The sequence below is a fragment of the Balaenoptera physalus genome (assembly GCF_965194825.1).
Source record: "Balaenoptera physalus genome assembly, chromosome: 20".
Taxonomy (NCBI): domain Eukaryota; kingdom Metazoa; phylum Chordata; class Mammalia; order Artiodactyla; family Balaenopteridae; genus Balaenoptera; species Balaenoptera physalus.
Genome location: NC_138901.1, coordinates 44,270,207 through 44,287,421, shown reverse-complemented (window position 1 = coordinate 44,287,421; position 17,215 = coordinate 44,270,207). Strand labels below are relative to the sequence as shown.

General features: G+C 43.3%; 1 protein-coding gene across 6 annotated transcripts in view; it reads right to left on the bottom strand.

Annotated features, from left to right (window-relative positions):
* The window catches only part of RFFL (ring finger and FYVE like domain containing E3 ubiquitin protein ligase), a 67,505-nt gene extending 51,453 nt beyond the window's left edge, over positions 1–16,052 (bottom strand). For 2 of the 6 annotated variants that reach the window (XM_082443721.1, XM_082443724.1), the window contains exon 1: positions 15,840–16,051. In XM_082443721.1, the coding sequence (XP_082299847.1) occupies positions 15,840–16,029 (190 nt within the window). In that variant the 5' untranslated portion in view covers positions 16,030–16,051. The other 4 variants (XM_082443723.1, XM_082443722.1, XM_082443727.1 and 1 more) reach the window with 4 other exon arrangements.
* Between the last annotated feature and the right edge of the window lie 1,163 nt (positions 16,053–17,215).

Genomic DNA, 17,215 nt, shown 5'->3' with positions numbered 1-17,215 from the left:
TAATACTTCATAGTGCAGAAAGGTATCCAATATCGGACTTCCCTGGTGGCACAGATGGTTAAGAATCCGCCTCCCAATGCAGGAGACAGGGGTTTGAACCCTGGTCCAGGAAGACCCCACATGCCGCGGAGCAACTAAGCCCGTGCGCCACAACTACTGAGCCTGCACTCTAGAGCCCACGAGCCACAACTACTGAGCCCGCGAGCCACAACTGCTGAAGCCCGCGTGCCTAGAGCGCGTGCTCCGCAACAAGAGAAGCCATCGCAGTGAGAAGCCCGCGTACTGCAACGAAGAGTAGCCCCCACTCGCCGCAACTAGAGAAAGCCCACGCGCAGCAACAAAGACCCAAAGCAGCCAAAAAATAAAAAGTAAAATTAATTAAAAACAAAAACAAAAACAAAAAAAAAAGAAGAAAGGTAGCCAACATCAAGGGTACAGCAACTGCCTACCTCAGGCACAATGAAATACTAGATTAGTAAATGTCAGGAACTGAAAAAGTAGCAAGCGCACTTTGAAGGAAAAGGAAGACTCCAAAGCTGACAGGACACAGCCTGATGACCTGATGACAAGACTGGTAAAAAGGAAGTCAGCGACGTGACTAAACTGCTATCTTGGGCGGTTCACTTTAGAAACCTGGTAACGGAAATCTTGGAACCATTCGACGGGTGTAATTTTCTATACAAAGCTATTTCTTCATTTTTTCCCCTGTGCTGCTAATACAGAAGAAGGGCAGGGAAAAGGCCCTTGTCATCAAACTCCATCACCTAAACAACTCCAAGAGCTTCATAATGAAGTAATTGGTAAGCTCATGTTCTATTCCCCAGTAGCCACCCTCTCAGAACAAAGATTCTGTAATTCAACTTTGAAGATTACCTTAATTCATAATTCTTATTTACTCTATAGCTCTGGATTTTTCTCTTCCCCAAATATACACACACATTCTCTCTCTCTCCCTCTCTCTCTCTCTCTCTCTCTCTCCCCCCTCCCCGCCCCCTTCTCTTTCTCTGTCTCTCCACCCTCATACTCATGCTCTGCCTCCAATAAGTCAAACTTCCTAAATTTTCACCCTGGTTTCCAAATGCCACAAGATTAAGTTACCTTCCTTCAGGTCCCCAAGTCTAGGGGGTCTTTGTTGACATGCGTTTCATCTTGATGGGTGATTTCTAGCCATGCAGATAAATTACCTGTTCACCTACAGTTAATCTTCAAACTGGCTTTTGTAGGCTATGGAAATAAAAGGGTAAGACTGCACAGCTTGAATGTCCCATCAAGGTAATCAAAGTAATGGAAGAGGCAGAGAAGACAGAAGGAGAGATTTCAAAATAAAAACTGCACTGTGCATTTCAGGAGCACTTAAGAAAACACTCCATCTGACTAAGCAGCCAATGAGTAGACAAATACCCACAGGACTATACACTCTCTAAGGACTACTGTGCTCACAGTTCTTGCTTCCCTCACGGTTCTGCAAGAGATCACATCATAAAGTTAGACTTGCATTATTCATAATAGAGTGGACAGATAGATGCCAACACCCAGAATTCTAAGGATTTACCTACAAATAAAGCCATAACCTTATTTCAACCCAAACCCATGTAACAAGGAATAAAATACATATTGTTTGGGTCTTTCAATGGTATTTCTCTCATCTCTTTTACAATAGAACCCAAAGTTTTGTCGCAGGCATTAAACACTTAAAATAAGAATCACAAGGAAAAATGCCCACAATATATTATCCATTAAAAAAAAAAAGCAGTACAGAACAGCAGGTGGAGAATACAGAATAGCAGGTGGAGAACACACACACACACACACACACATAGCACACACAGTATACATACATATGTATATATACAGAGAGAGAGATACAAAACATATAGTCAGAAAGTCTAGAACCACTTAACAGTGTTACTTTTGGTACGGGTGGAGGTTTACTTTCTGCTTTATACATATACTTTCGTGCTATTTTAGTATTTAAATGAGGAGTATAAGCTAATTAACATTACCAGAAATAAAGTACCTAAGATCACTTGACGAAGAAAATGAAACAGAACAATTTGAACAAGTTCTTAGGGCCATTCTGAGCCAAATTTTCAGCATATTTAAGGCTATATTCACTGAGGCAAACATAAGAATCAACCAGAATTCATAGTGTTGGGACAGCATTGTTGGTTCATTTGTCGTCATTCTGAGCCAGAAGCAGTACCGTGCTATGTCCTGCCAGGTTAGGGGGAGACTGAGTCTCGTGCTCATGTCCTCACTTCCCCCAGGTTAGTCCCGGTTAGTCTTCTCCTCTCAGGGACACCAGGGCAGGGGATTAAAAAGCAGGTCAACAGACCACTGATAGAGAAAGAGCCACATGAAGGGCTAACCGCGACTCAAAAATCTTTGCTCTTTGTCAAGTCAGTTTTACAAGTAGTCTGACGAACTTAAAAAACAGATATGCTACTTATTAGAAAAGTTAAAAAAGGGGGACAATATGAAATGCTGATGAGGATGCAGAGAAACTGGATCTCATACACTGCTGGTGGATCAGACTGTAAAATGGTACAGGGCTTAGGAAAATAGTTTGGTAGCTTCTTTAAGAGACTAAAGATACACTTACTGTAAGACTGAGCAATTGCATTCCTGGGCATTTAACCCAGAGAAATTAAAACTTGTATCTACACAAATACCTGTACATAAATGTTCATAATGGCTTTATCTGTAACAGCCCCAAACTGGAAACAACCAAAATGCCCTACAATAGGTAAATGGTTAAAAAACTGTGATACAGGGACTTCCCTGGTGGCACAGTGGTTAAGACTCTGCACTACCAATGCAGGGGGCCTGGGTTCAATCCCTGGTCAGGGAACTAGATCCCACATGCATGCCACAAATAAGAGTTCGCATGCCACAACTAAGGAGCCCGTGAGCTGCAACTAAGGAGCCTGCCTACTGCAACGAAGACCCAGCACAACCTAATTAATTAATTAAATTTTAAAAAACCTGTGATACATCCAAGGCATAGAAAACAAACTTATAGTTACCAAAGGGGAAAGGCGATGGGGGAGAGATAAATTAGGAGTTTAGGGACTAGCAGATACAAACTACAATACATAAAACAGATAAACAACAGGTCCTACTGTATGGTACAAGAAACTATATTCAAGACTTCCCTGGTGGTGCAGTGGTTAAGAATCCGCCTGCCAATGCAGGGGACAGGGGTTCAAGCCCTGGTCCGGGAAGATCCCACAGGCCGTGGAGCAACTAAGCACGTGCACCACAACTGAGCCTGTGCTCTAGAGCCCTCGAGCCACAACTACTGAGCCCGCGTGTCACAACTACTGAAGCCCGCGCACCTAGAGCCCGTGCTCTGCAACAAGAGAAGCCACCGCAATGAGAAGCCTGAGCACCGCAACGAAGAGTAGCCCCCGCTCGCTGCAACTAGAGAAAGCCTGCCCGCAGCAATGAAGACCCAATGCAGCCAAAAATAAATAAATTAATTTTTTTAAAAAGAAACTATATTCAATATCTTGTCATGAACAATAATGGAAAAGACTGAAAAAGTATACATACGAATCACTTTGCTGTACACTAGGAACTAACACAACATTGTAAATCAACTATACTTCAGTTAAAAAAAAACAACTGTGATACATCCATCCATACTGTTTATGCTATTTAGCAATAAAAAGCATTATTAAATACATTACTAAATACAACCTGGATGGAGGGCGTCATGCTAAGTGAAAAATGCCAACCTCAGAAGGCCATATGTTGTTATGATTCTATTTCCATAACATTCCAAAAAGGACAAAATTATAGAGATAGAGAACAGATTACTGGTTGCCAAGGATTGGTTGGGGGGAAAGGGATGTATGTGACAATCAATGTGCAATTACAATTACTCATTCAACTGTCCAACCACTATGGAGAATTAAGGAAGGTGAATTGTTTGTAAGGCAAAGCACATTTCATATTATTCTGCCGTCCCTACTATGCCAGAAAAAAAAAAAAAAAAAAAGATTGTTTAAGCATGACTCCGTTGCTGGCTCAACCACCTAAAATACATTTCAGGCATTACCTGTGCCCCATCTCTACCGGTGTTTTTATCTGAGCTTCCCCAGGGCCACGAGCGATGAGCCAGGAGGCAGCGGAAGTAACCCATGCAGAGTGAACTCTCACTGCAATTTAAGCTCAGCATTCAGCCCAAAGTGTCCCGCTTGAAATCAAAAGCATCTGAAAACTGCAGCGATCAGACACATAAATTGTGAAAGACGTGGTTACCGGGGTGGGGCACCTCACATGTGACAGGCTTCCTACTACAAACAGTTTTTCCTACAAAAGTCTCAGTAGCAGTCTCCAAATGTGAGGGAAAGGTTAGTGGAAAAAATTTAAATGATGCTTCCTCTGTGATTCTCCCAGCCAGGGCTCACATGTACTGAAAGCAGGTCACATGTCTCAGGCACAAAGTTTTAGTTTCTATACTCATCCGGGCTTCTTACTGAAAGTGGTCTACCACCGTTCATTCCACTATCACTTACAACACGAGGACCCTCGGGCCACCAACATCTACAGTATCCTATACAGGGGTCAATTTATTGGGAAGGCCTATTGAAAAACAGAAAGACACTACAAAAAAAAAAATTTTTTTTTAAAGAAAACCCACCAATAAATTCTCCTCTAACCCAATGCTTCAGGTGTTTAGCCAAATGTGCTTTTGAGGGTGACTGGCTGATATATCAAATACAATTACAATTTTAGAACAAGGAATAAACTATAAAACAATCCTTCAGGACTTTGCTGGTGGTGCAGTGGATTGCCTGCCAAGGCAGGGGACACAGGTTCCATCCCTGGTCCGGGAAGATCCCACGTGCCGCGGAGCAACTAAGCCCGTGTGCTGCAACTACTGAGCCCACGCACCTAGAGCCCGTGCTCTGCAACAAGAGAAGCCACCGCAATGAGAAGCCCGCGAACCACAACGAAGAGTAGCCCCCGCTGGCCACAACTAGAGAAAGCCCACACGCAGCAACAAAGACCCAACGCAGCCAAAAATTAAAAAAAAAAAGACCAAAAAAAAAATCCTTCAGTGCTAATGGAATTAAAACTAGTAAAGGAATAACAAATACTGCTAATAACATTCTAAAATCACTTTCCACACAAGGAGGCCCATGTATAAAAGGATAATTTTAAGCCCACATTCTATGAAATAGAACCTATTTCTAAAGACTTATTCTGATAAGTAATCATAATTAGATGAGCTGATGGAGTGAGAGGCAGCTGGGGCCTGGTGGTTGGGAGCGGACCTTTCCAGCCAGACTACTTGGGTTCAGACACTGTGTGGCCTTAGGCACATTTTCAACTTCTCTGTGCCACATTTCCTGATCTGCGGAACACAGATATTGGTGCCTACACTTCGGAGAATTGTTGGGAGGGGTTAAATGACTTCATATAGCAAAGTCCTTGGCACACAAAAAGCACACAATAGCTACCGATAATTTTTATACAGGTAAAATAGGGTATAAAGAGAAGTACCATAAGGTTATAATGACCAAAGTCCTCTGTAGGCTGGCACACATGCTATTCTACTGAACAGTAACTAGGAAAGCAAGGCCCAGCCTCATCACACAGCCTCCCCACCCCTCCCCACCCCAGTTAGAAAGATGGAGTTTGTTCTAGAGATGCTTAAAGAAAAAAGGCTTGACTTAAGCTAGACACCTCTCTCCCATTTCTAGGTTTCCCAACTATTCAGCAACAACCAGACATTTTGGAATCAGAAACACAAATTGTGTCCAAAAGTGTTAAACAATGCTTGTCCAAAGGCCCCAATACAGCTAATAGTTTAGACAGCTGTGCTAGGAGCCACAGAAGCTGCATTTTCTAACTAGTATTGCTTCTGAACAATTGAAACTTTCTCCAGAGCAAAGTCCAGACACAGGGAGCAGTGTTCCCCACAAACATCCAAACAGTTTCATTATTGTTTAACCACCAAAATAAAAATAACAGCTCCAATAATCTATCAAGTTTGACATTTCATCCAACCAAGCAATTAAACCAGGACACAACACATGCATGGAGAGATTTTTTTCCCCTGCTCCAAATCAACACTCATTTTGACATTATAGCCACACAAACTAGTAATGCTTGTTCCTAGACTTACAAAAGGTTTCTAAAAACCAAACACGCTGAAGTGCCTCAAAGAAATGGCACACCGTCAAATTTCATTTTCTGTCTCCCACCTTTTAAGCATCTTTATTAACTGTAAGTAAAGTTACAGGCCAATAAGTTGGAAACTCCCTTCTAATATTTAGTCAAAGGAGGTAAATACCCTCCTAATACAGGCACAAAATGCAAGGTCTATCAATATATTCTTAAATATATTAAAGGTAAGTATCCTCACCTCATCCTCAAGTATTAAAATCGTGGTTCTGATCTAGCAAATCACCAAGTGATAGAACTTCTCTCTCCAGGTAGGGAGTTCTCAGTTGGTTGCCTCAATTACAGGTAGCCTAAGGAAGAAAATCAAGGACCTCTGCTACCAAGTTCCTAAGACGTCCTCAGAACCACCTATAATAGAACAAAGCTATTCAAAGTGTGCAGACGCACACCCTCCATGGACATCCGTGTCAAGGTAAACACAAAAAAAATTCATAGTAGGTATGAACTGCTGTGCATCCAAGTGCATGACTTCCTGGTAATTCATTTTTCTTGTACTTTACAAAAATATTAGTTGGCAACAGACTGAAAAAGCACTTTACAAAGCTGGTCCTTCACCAGTTTCAGAAGCACTAACTTTTCACACAGTTGAATGCCAATTGTGTCACTTACTGTTCTGAAGTAATCAAAGCACCCTTGCCCTATCCTACAGCTTCTGATTTGAGGGCAATTAGAGAAACCAATAAGGAGGTACACCACGGTGTAACCTCATGGAAAGAGTACCCAATTAGACTCAAAAGACCTCACTGCTGGTCTTCAAGATCCAACTAACTTGGAGACGCTGGGTAAATTGGAGACTTTTTACTTCCCTGTGCCTTGAATTCCTCCTCTGTAGAATAAAAGCAGCCCCCTAACATCAGTATTTCTCAACATTATCATTTTTTTTTAATGTGTGGTTCCTTCTGACAGTATTACTTTCTCCAAGTGTGGTCTGCAGATAAGCTACATCAGAATCCCCAGCTTCATTCCCAAACACCCAGATTCTATAGGTCTGGGCTAGCAACCAGGAAACCGCACTTCTTACAAGCACCCGGGAGACTCTGATACACATGAAAATTTGAGATCTACTGCAATAATCTTAGTAATGCCTCTAGGGGTTAAAAAAAAAGGTCACAATTTGTGTGTAAACCCCAATAAAGAAATTATTTTAGGTAAAAAGTATTTTTAAATCAGTATATTAAAACTTATAGAAAATATTTTAATACACTTTTATAATATCAGTAATATGTAACAAAAAATTTCAATTTTTCCCCATTTAAAAAAATGATGTTTGCATGTAAACATTTACATGCTATGGCATCAAGAACTGCTTTTTTTTTTTTTAATTATTTATTTATTTAATTTTGGCTGCATTGGGTTTTTGTTGCTGCGCATGGGCTTTCTCTAGTTGCGGCCAGCGGGGGCTACTCTTCGTTGCAGTGCGCAGGCTTCTCATTGCGGTGGCTTCTCTTGTTGCGGAGCACCGGCTCTAGGCACGTGGGCTTCAGTAGTTGTGGCACACAGGCTCAGTAGTTGTGGCTCGTGGGCTCTAGATCGCAGGCTCAGTAGTTGTGGTGCACGGGCTTTGTTGCTCCGCGGCACGTGGGATCTTCCCGGACCAGGGCTTGAACCCGTGTCCCCTGCATTGGCAGGCGGATTCTTAACTACTGCGCCACCAGGGAAGTCCAAGAACTGCTTTCTTGACATGATATTCAGAACTCTTGAATTTTGTACCAGTCCCTCCCAAACAAAACTAGTGGCTTATTTTTATGTTTGTGCTGTTTCTGAAAAGATGAGCTGAGCAGAAAGATTTCAGGCGGCTATTTGTGAGCGTTTCCACAAATAACAGTGCAGGTGTGGATAGCCAGTACCTCAAAAACCAAATTAGATGTAACTGTCAACATATTTTCACTTTTAATATTAGTTTTGGTAGTACAAGAGACATGGTGATAAGCTGTATAAAAAAGTTTAATCAAATAAATAAAATTTAGGAATCTGATGAAGATCATCTGGAGGTGAAGCTGCAAAACTATCATATTTATGTCCCCCATTAATTGGCTGGTTCACTGTTACCATTCCTCAAGCAGCCGGTCTGCAACTATGTCAACAGTCCAAACAGTTGGGAAACACTGAACTAGATCAATGGGCGTGGGGGTGATGACTCAGAATCACCCGGAGTGCTGGGTCCAACCATATGGTGAGGGTGGTAGGGAAGGTGGAGTGCCCTCTGTCAAGCTCTCTGGGAACATTTGACCCCTTCCCCCACCAGCTCTGCAGCAAACACTGGCTAAGGTAAACTTCAGCTCTGACACAGAATGACTATGCAGGTACTTCCATCAGCATATGACAAATGACCAAGAATGGCACCTGAATCTAGTCATGCCCAAAAGGTAAAAAGAGAGGTAGATAGAAGTGAGAGGACCGGAAGGCCTAAGAATTTTCCACCGCGGACTGGGCAAGTCCTAGGCCCTGCAGCTATTCCTTCCCACCCCACACCCTGGCACAAAACTTTAACACCAAACTGTTCCTCTTCACCTCCATAAAATCCAAATTGCCCAAACCATGGCTACTGGTCTGCAAAATCAATTCCAAGACAATTCCGCCCTCTTCCTGAGAACCATCCTTGACTAAGGATTCCTCAAACTGGCTGAACTTCGGCTGACCCAACTCCCTCTAAAGTCCGGGAAAACACTCCACCCTCTTTCCCCAAAGCAGAACGCTCCTTTTGTCCAGGGTTTTGGAAGAAAGGCTCAGGCTCTAGTGGATCTTCTTCCACACCATGAAGGTAATAATTGAGCACGGTCAAGAGGGGGTATAATTCATTGGCTATGGACCCACTGACTCAAGACCCTGGAAAAGGTTGTTAAGTCAACAGAAGATGAGGCATGGTTATTTCTCAAGCATATATCTTAATCATTATGAAAGTTGAAAGGGGGTGGGGGGAATTCACAGAAATTGCTGGAGGGAAAACAAGCTTTCCTATAGCATAAAATATATTGATTCCATCACATTCCATGCATGTGATCAGAAGGAAGAGTGGAAAGATTTTTCAAAGTAAACGAAAAGGGTAAAACAAGAAGGGGCGGGGTGGGAGAGGAGGCCGCTCCATTTACTTAAGAAAAGCTTTTTTTTCCAAGTCTTTTAACATAACCCAGCAGTTGCAAATAAACAATGGTGCTGATTACTAACGAATTACATTTAACCATTCAGAGGCCAGCAGAGCCTCCAGTTGGCCTAACTTCCTGTAAATTTCAGGATGACTAGGCAGCATTTCTTCAAAGTGGATCAAGACAGTTAAAATGTTTCAGCAAATCAGACTGGCTCCAAGTAGTCTGATTGGATCGGCTGTCCCTAGGAGACCTGACCACTCCACAACCCAGAGATAATTAAACATTAAAATTGCATATAATAATTACAATTGCATATAATAATTATATGCAATTCTAGAAAAGGCATGTGAATGTTAAACTAGGAGATGCCGGCTAAATCTATAGCATTGGAGGGGGCAGCTTTCAAAAGTCAAGTGACACTAGCTCAACAAAAATTGTGTAAAGTTCAAATTCAGCACATGGGTGGTAGCTGCTGAAAAAGGCTGCTGAGAGAGCCAGAAGGTTTTGCTTATCTTTTTACAGGAGAGGACAATGGAGAAATTACCAGACCAAGGTCACCTTCCCTTAAAAAAAAAAAAAAAAAGGTTAGCAGGCTTAACTGAGATAAAAAAAACCTTCATAGGTCATAACTCCAAGAAATCAGCAGCCTGGTGAGAATCTCTCCAAGAATCCTGTAGGAAATTAAGTGCGGATTAGAGTAATTAAATGTGAAGTCTCCTTGAGAGTGATTTCTGTTCCTTAAGACTAGAGCCATTTCTGTGAAACGCATCACAGAAAAACTGTGAAGAGGATTTGCCAGGCATCACAGCCTTTCCACTTTCACATCAAGGTCTGCAAGCACTATGATCTAAAAAAGAACACAGCAGTGATTTGGGGAGGGAATTAAATAATACAGCTTATCTCAGAAAACCACTCCATTCTCTAGCCTTTGCAAAAGTTCTCATGTTCACATAATGGTAATATACTTAGGAGTTTCCAAAAGTTACACACATTTCCTCAAAAGACATATAGGAAAAAATATAATCACGGGGTAAAGACCAAACATTGTCTCTTCTGAATGCTTAAATAGCCAGTTATACATTAATTCTATAGAGAGAAAGAGACTATTACAGGAAAGTTAAGTAAGACGTTAAAAAATGTACCCTCGGGCCTAAGTCCGTTCAACTGACAGTAAAATCACCCCCTCAAAAAAGCAGTTTTGTGCAAAATCTAGTATTTTAATTTCCCAGCTTCCAAGAGAAATATATAAGGAGCAGAAATTAAACTAATTATGTCAGCAGCACAGTGAACAAAACTTTAATTGTATTACACACTAGTTAGACATTTGCAGAATACAAAGGCCCTTAAGGGTAGAAACTTCTTTAGAATATAAATGATTCCAAATCAATATGACAAAAATTAGTCCGTTTGGGCAATAAACAGATTCATGGTTGACATGGAAAAATTCAGCCAACATCCTAATTCAATGTAAAAAATTAACGTAGAGTATAAGAAACAAATCTCTAAAATGGCTTTAAATCACTCCATGATTTACATATGTTGGATCATTAATAGGTCCTTTAAGCCAGTATTGTACTAATCAGCTTTTTTAGCATCCTGCCCACAAAAGAGCCTATTCATTTAGCTGGGAGACAGGTGTTAGCAACCAGCAACCTCTTTTAGCCTCGAGTTCCAGGGGCCTGGTCTGTGATTACTATGGCCATGATTGGCAAGTCGAAAGGAAGGGCAGTTTAAAAGAGGGAAAGGGAGGAGAGAGGGAAAGAGAAACAAAAGAGCCCAAGAGGGGGGAAAGGAAGATGAAAGAAAGGGCCGTCAGGTGCTACTTAGTGCGGCCACCCTCCAAGCCCGGTAGCCTGAGCTGAGCTCCCAGATTACCACCCAGATACTTGAGGCAGAATTTGGATAATGTCATCATTCCCGCAGACAGTAATTCTGGATATATGCCTACACTCCACTCGTTCTAAAAAAATTTTTTTCAAGTGTCTATGACTCATTCCTCTTTCCCATATTCTCTAGTTCTTAACTTCAGTCCTCACTCTTTCATACATTTTCTAAAAGAGCTGACCGAGTAGATATTCCTGGAAAGAGATAGAGAGAAGGCCAGATTTCGAAAGACATCTTAAGCCTACGGAATAAAAATCCTATGAGAAAGTGGGAGAAGAGAACATTCACTGAGTTCCGTACAATGTACAAAGAAGAGATTTTCTCTCTTTTCGTCCACAGAACAATGCTACCAGGTATGATTTTCATCTTGCAGATGAAGAAAATGAAGCCCACAGAGGTTAAGTAACCTGTCTAAAGTAGCACAGCCAGGAGGTGGAGGAGCTGGGACTCAAAACAGGTTTGTCTATTTCCTAAATTGTTACACTTTTCCCAAGTTTAAATCCTTAACTGACGTATTTAATGCCTTGATTCTGCTTTAAGTCAGAGGGTTCTGTTTCAGCAATTTTTCTTCCATCCATGAACTCAGCAAAAGACCTGCGACTAAATTTTATTGCCTATTAAGCATCCATTATTTCCAATAAGCGTTTCAGCTATGTAGAAATGAAACATCTGGCAAGTTGGCTTTATTTTAAAATCCTACATACAGAGAATTCCCAGGCAGCTCTCCTATCCAACACTGATCAGAACTAGACTTGACTACCCATTCAGACCTCCAGTGGTTTCCACATTATCATTCATTTGTCCACTCAGGAAATAAAGGAAGCTACTTTCGCCAACCCTCCCTCCTGACTCCTGACAGATAATACAGCAGAGGGGGCCTCTCTGTAAAGTAATTTACATAAAAGTTATAAAAGCTCTTTGTTATCTGTCATGACTAGGAAATGGGCTATTCTAGCAAATCAAACATCCTGAATAACATAATGATGCTTTTAAAGGGACTACCAATTTATAAAGAATTTCAAAGCAATGCAACAGTGGCTCCTAAACCCGGCTGCAGATCAGAATCACTTGGGGAGCTTTTTGGAAGCAGATGCCCAGAGTGGTTTTTAAAATGTAGATTCTCGGCACTTCCCTGGTGGCCAAGTGGTTAAGAATCCGCCTGCCAATGCAGGGCACATGGGTTCAATCCCTGGTCCGGGAAGATACCACATGCCATGGAGCAACTAAGCCCATGCGCCACAACTACTGAGCCTGCGCTCTACAGCCCGCAAGCCACAACTACTGCGCCCGCACGCCTAGAGCCCGTGCTCGCCAACAAGAGAAGCCACCGCAATGAGAAGCCCACGCACCGCAACGAAGAGTAGCCCCTGCTCTCCGCAACTAGAGAAAGCCCGCACGCAGCAATGAAGACCCAATGCAGCCAAAAATAAATTAATTAATTAAAATAAAATAAAATGTGGATTCTCAGTCATCACTTATCCACTCAAAAAAAAAAAAAAAAAATCTCCAGGAGGTGGAACTGGGAAATCTGTATTTTTAAAGAACCCCTCTGTGACTCAGTTGGAAACTGCTAGGTACCGAATCTTTTAAGGAGTGGCTGGCTTTGGAGAACTCCTTGCAGTAAAACTCACTAAAAAGACTAAAGCTGCACTGAATACAATGTGACCTTTTTATGATTCAGGAGACTTCAGGATCTCCCAATGCCTCTGGTCCATCATTCACTACTAGTCACTAATCACTGTACTGGCAAAACCAGAAAGGAAGGAAAGGTTAGGAAGACTTCATACTGGTAAAAAGCTGGAAAAACCAGCTTTTGTTTTCCCTATCAGATTTTTAAAGAGCTAGTTTCCCCCAGAGGAAACTCAGATTTTATGCTTGCCTCGAAAAAGGAAAATGTTTAAAGACAGGCAGATTCTCTTAACTGCTCCAATTCAGAACGTTAACAGGCCCAAATGCATCAAAAATGTGGAATATTCAACCTGAACTACAGAAAGCAGAGAAACTTCATGACAGTCTTAACAAAGATAAATGAGGATAATGGGTTTAAGCTAAGAATGGCATCATAGGATTAGATAAAACCACTGTCCTGACCATGGCAACTGATAAATCCTGGAAACTGGGAGAGCTGAGGTCTTTCAACACATAAGGCCGATGATTCCTACCTATCTAGGATGGCTTTCATGTGAGATATAACAGGATATCCTATTAAGAGCCCAACTAGTTTTAGGATTTTAAAACTCCAAATAATATAGTCACAAAACAAGAAAGTGACCGCACCACCTCCCTATTGAAGCAATGGGAATTTGTGTGTTTGGATAGGAAAAGACTGCCCTTCAAATAGCCAGAATCTTTCTTACATAAACAGAAGTCACTACTACCAATAAACAGTAACCAAACAAAAATAATAACCAGTAACATTACCAAACAGTAATGATGAGGCAGCTCGCCCCGTGAGACTTCAGCAACAGCAATTTAAACTATGCATTCTCATTAAACTCTAAATTATAACTCAGCTCTGTATTGCAGGGGTTATGAGATTCAAGGTGCAGACGTTAAATCTTTCCTCCCAAAACATAAACACTATAGCCAGTACAAGTTTAATATAAAAGTCTCTAATCTACCTTTAAAACAACAGCAGTAGTAAAGAATAAAAAACTATTTTAAGAATAAAAAATTAAGGTGGAATTAGTCCCGTTAACACTCCTTAGGTTTATGTAGGTGTTTTCAGAAAGTTCTAGGCACAACACTCTTACAGATGGGTGTGACTGTATTAAACATCACAATGGACAAGTAATTAGGGAAGAAACTGTGCCCTTTTTTGTTATTGTTGCCGTTTGTTTTGTCTTTTTAAATGCTGGTTACTGAAAATGCTTTTCCCACTGCTATTTTAAGAGGCCTTAAAGAGGCATTCCTATTAGACTGTGCTAAGCAGAGTTATTATCAACTGGCTTGGCCGTGAGAAAGTTTTGAAAACAAATTAATTTCTAACCTCTTTGAGAACAGCTCTCTTTTTCTGCAGGTTATTTTAGCAACTGGTTAAATTAAGTCAATTTAGAAGATTTACAATCCCCGATCCCAATGTACACAGTTGGGATAACAGCTGTCTTCCTGATCAATATGAAAGTTTTTAGTGGGCTGATCTTCCAAACTAAATAGACATTAAAATGTGTGTGTGTCCTAGATTACATGGAAATTTGCTTCATGCACAATCAAGTTATTAGTTAGCCCTGCCACATCAAGCTGCAACTGTCATATACAATTTTCAAACTTAAGAAAATAACACTTCTAAATAAACTGTAATTTATGACTTGTACTCTGAAGTCCAGAATTATTAGGAAATATGCCAGGACGTTTCAGAAATGCTTTCCATCATCTATTTCCTTGAACGTGAAAAAGAATGCAATCAGGAAAAAACGATAAAGACGTTGTCAAACCTGAAATCCCGTGAACTAGCTCCCAACCCTAGAATTCTGTACACAAACTCAGCCCAGCACCATGTCCCCTGCCTACTCCCATTCCTAGAAAAAGGTTCCAATAAGTGACAAGCCTTGGCCACACTTCAGTAACTTGAACTGTCACCGGGAAAACCACAACTGCTCCCCAAACAGTTGCACCAACAGGGGTGACAGGAAGTCTCTGTCCTCCAAACCACCTGTAACAGGGATGGGCAAGGAACTTACTTTCTTAGAAGGCCACATGCACCTGGGGATGTTGTTCATTACGTTAACAGTGGCCTTTAGCCAGGGTGCAAAGTGGCAGTTGTGGGTAAAGCCCTATTTCCAAGCTAACAATAATTCTTCCCTGGGGTAGACTGGGAGGAGCAAGGTACACTCTTCCTTGATTACACAAGCAGCTTTTTCTCCTAGAACAAATGACAGACCAACAAAAAAGGAGAAAATATGCTGCTGTTTCTATCTTCTGCCAGCCTGAAATCAAGCTCTGAGCAGATGTCTGCGACGCTCTGGTTCCCCAGGTCTAGCATACTTCCCGAAGCCTGGTCAAATGTTTCATGGGCAGCCAGCTGCACAGAGGCCCCATGTCCCTCTCCGTCTTAGCCACTGGCGACCTCACACACATCACCTCAAATGAACAGAGGACAACTCCCAAAAGAGAGAACAGTGGACCCTGGGCGGGGCGGCGGGGGTGGGGGGGAGAACCACATCCCCAAACTTCTCCATCGAGCCTCCAAACTCCAGTCTCCACCTTCCTCCAACACGCCCGCAGGGCTCCTGCACTAGGAAGCTGGGTCAGGCTAGTTCCTTAAAATGCAGACGCAGGCCGCCGCGTACCTGACTCGGTTTCCTATGCTGTAAAGCGGCATCTTTCCCCCACGAGCCAACTGAACGTGCCGATCTGTAGGGCGTTTGGAAATATTTGAGAACACACGTCTCCCGTTACTGCCCCCACAGGTGAAATGCTTCCTTTGAGGGGACTTTTAATGGGACAGGTGCGGGCTACCTTGAATGCGCAGACTTCCAGCGAGGTAGGGCGTCCCCCATCCCCTGTAGGCAGGGAGAGTCTCAGGCCGCGCCCCGCACAGAGGAGGCGCCCCCGGACCACAGCGTGGCGAGACCCGAGGCCGAGCAGCGCCCCCGACTCCGGGCTCCCCCGGGACCCCACCCCAGGCCCGGCGCCCTGCGGAACCCAGCGCCGCCGCCGCCGCCTCCTCACCTGCCGCGGCCGCCTGCCCGGCCCGCACCTGGGAGGGGAGGGGTGGGGAGGGGCCGGATCCGGGCCGCGGACGGTTCAGGCAGGGGGGCTGCGGGCTGAGCCGCGGCGGCGTCTCCGGGGCTGAGGGGCACCCGGGGACGGTCGCGACATCCTCACAGCCGGCCCCAGGAAGTTGGCCCCCCCCACCCATCCCCGGCCTCCCGGCCCGGTCGCTCCCGCCCCTCGCGCGGCCCCGCTCCCGGCGCGGCCCCGCCCCCCTCGGGAGCGCGCCTCCGCTCCTGCCGCTCCCGAGCCACCATAGAGACGGGCGAGCCGCGCGGCGGGCTAGAGCGCGGCCACCGCGCGCGCCCCCTGGCGGAGCCCAGGCCGCGGGAGGCGGAGCCCGCCGAGCCTGAGACCGGGCTAGGCGTCGGTACCCCGGTGTGAGGGCATCCGCTGCTCCTCGTTGCCTTGGTTACCGAACTCTGCACGAGGAGCTGAAGGGTCCAGATCCGTGGTGCAGATTGGTGACACTGAGCGAGTCCCATAACATCTCAGAACTCGTTTCAAAATAAAAGTTTCAAAGTTGCCTCACTTTCATATTCCATTGTTCCTCACAACAATGGCTATCAGCAGGTGATGGTCCCCAAAATTACCATGAAAGAAGCCCAGGCCCACTAGAGTTCACTAGCTTATTCAAGGTCCCATAGTTGGAAAGTATTAGAAGCCAGATCTGGAGGACATCAAAACCCACGTTTGTCCCATTCACTCAATGGCACCTCCCTCTCCAGCATTTCCCAGTCTAAGCCCCCAGAGTTAGCTAGTTTCACCTTAAGAAAGTGAGGAAACTGCTAAGAGGAAGGCCCTGGTAGAATGAAGATGGCTGTGTGGAGGAGCCCACTCAGCCATTCATCAGCTAGCTGTGTACCTTTCAGCAGGTAATTAACATTTCTGAACTCCGGTTTCCTCATCCCTGAAGAAATTGGTATGGTTGGTGTGAGGCAGGTTGGTATGAGGATTAAATAAGCTAATACGTATAGAAGTGCTTAGTAAATTATAAAGCACTAGGGTTGCATGGGGGATCATTAGCCAGCGTGGACTAAGAAAATGTCTAGTCACGAAAATAGTAAATTCAAATCCTTCTTCTGATGGCGTCTAGTGACACCTAATTTTCTTATGCCTTAGGTTCCTACTGAGACCTCCCAGAGTTGCTCAAGCAATTTGTATTTTAATATAAGGAATATCACAAGGAAAAGTGAAGTAAAAATATTATCATTTATACATGCAGACTTCGTCACTTTACAAGTATTATTTCTAGTCTTCACAACCCAGCAAACTGAGTACTATTATTCCCACGTTATTAATGAAGAGCTGCCTATTCAGAAATTTACCCAAAG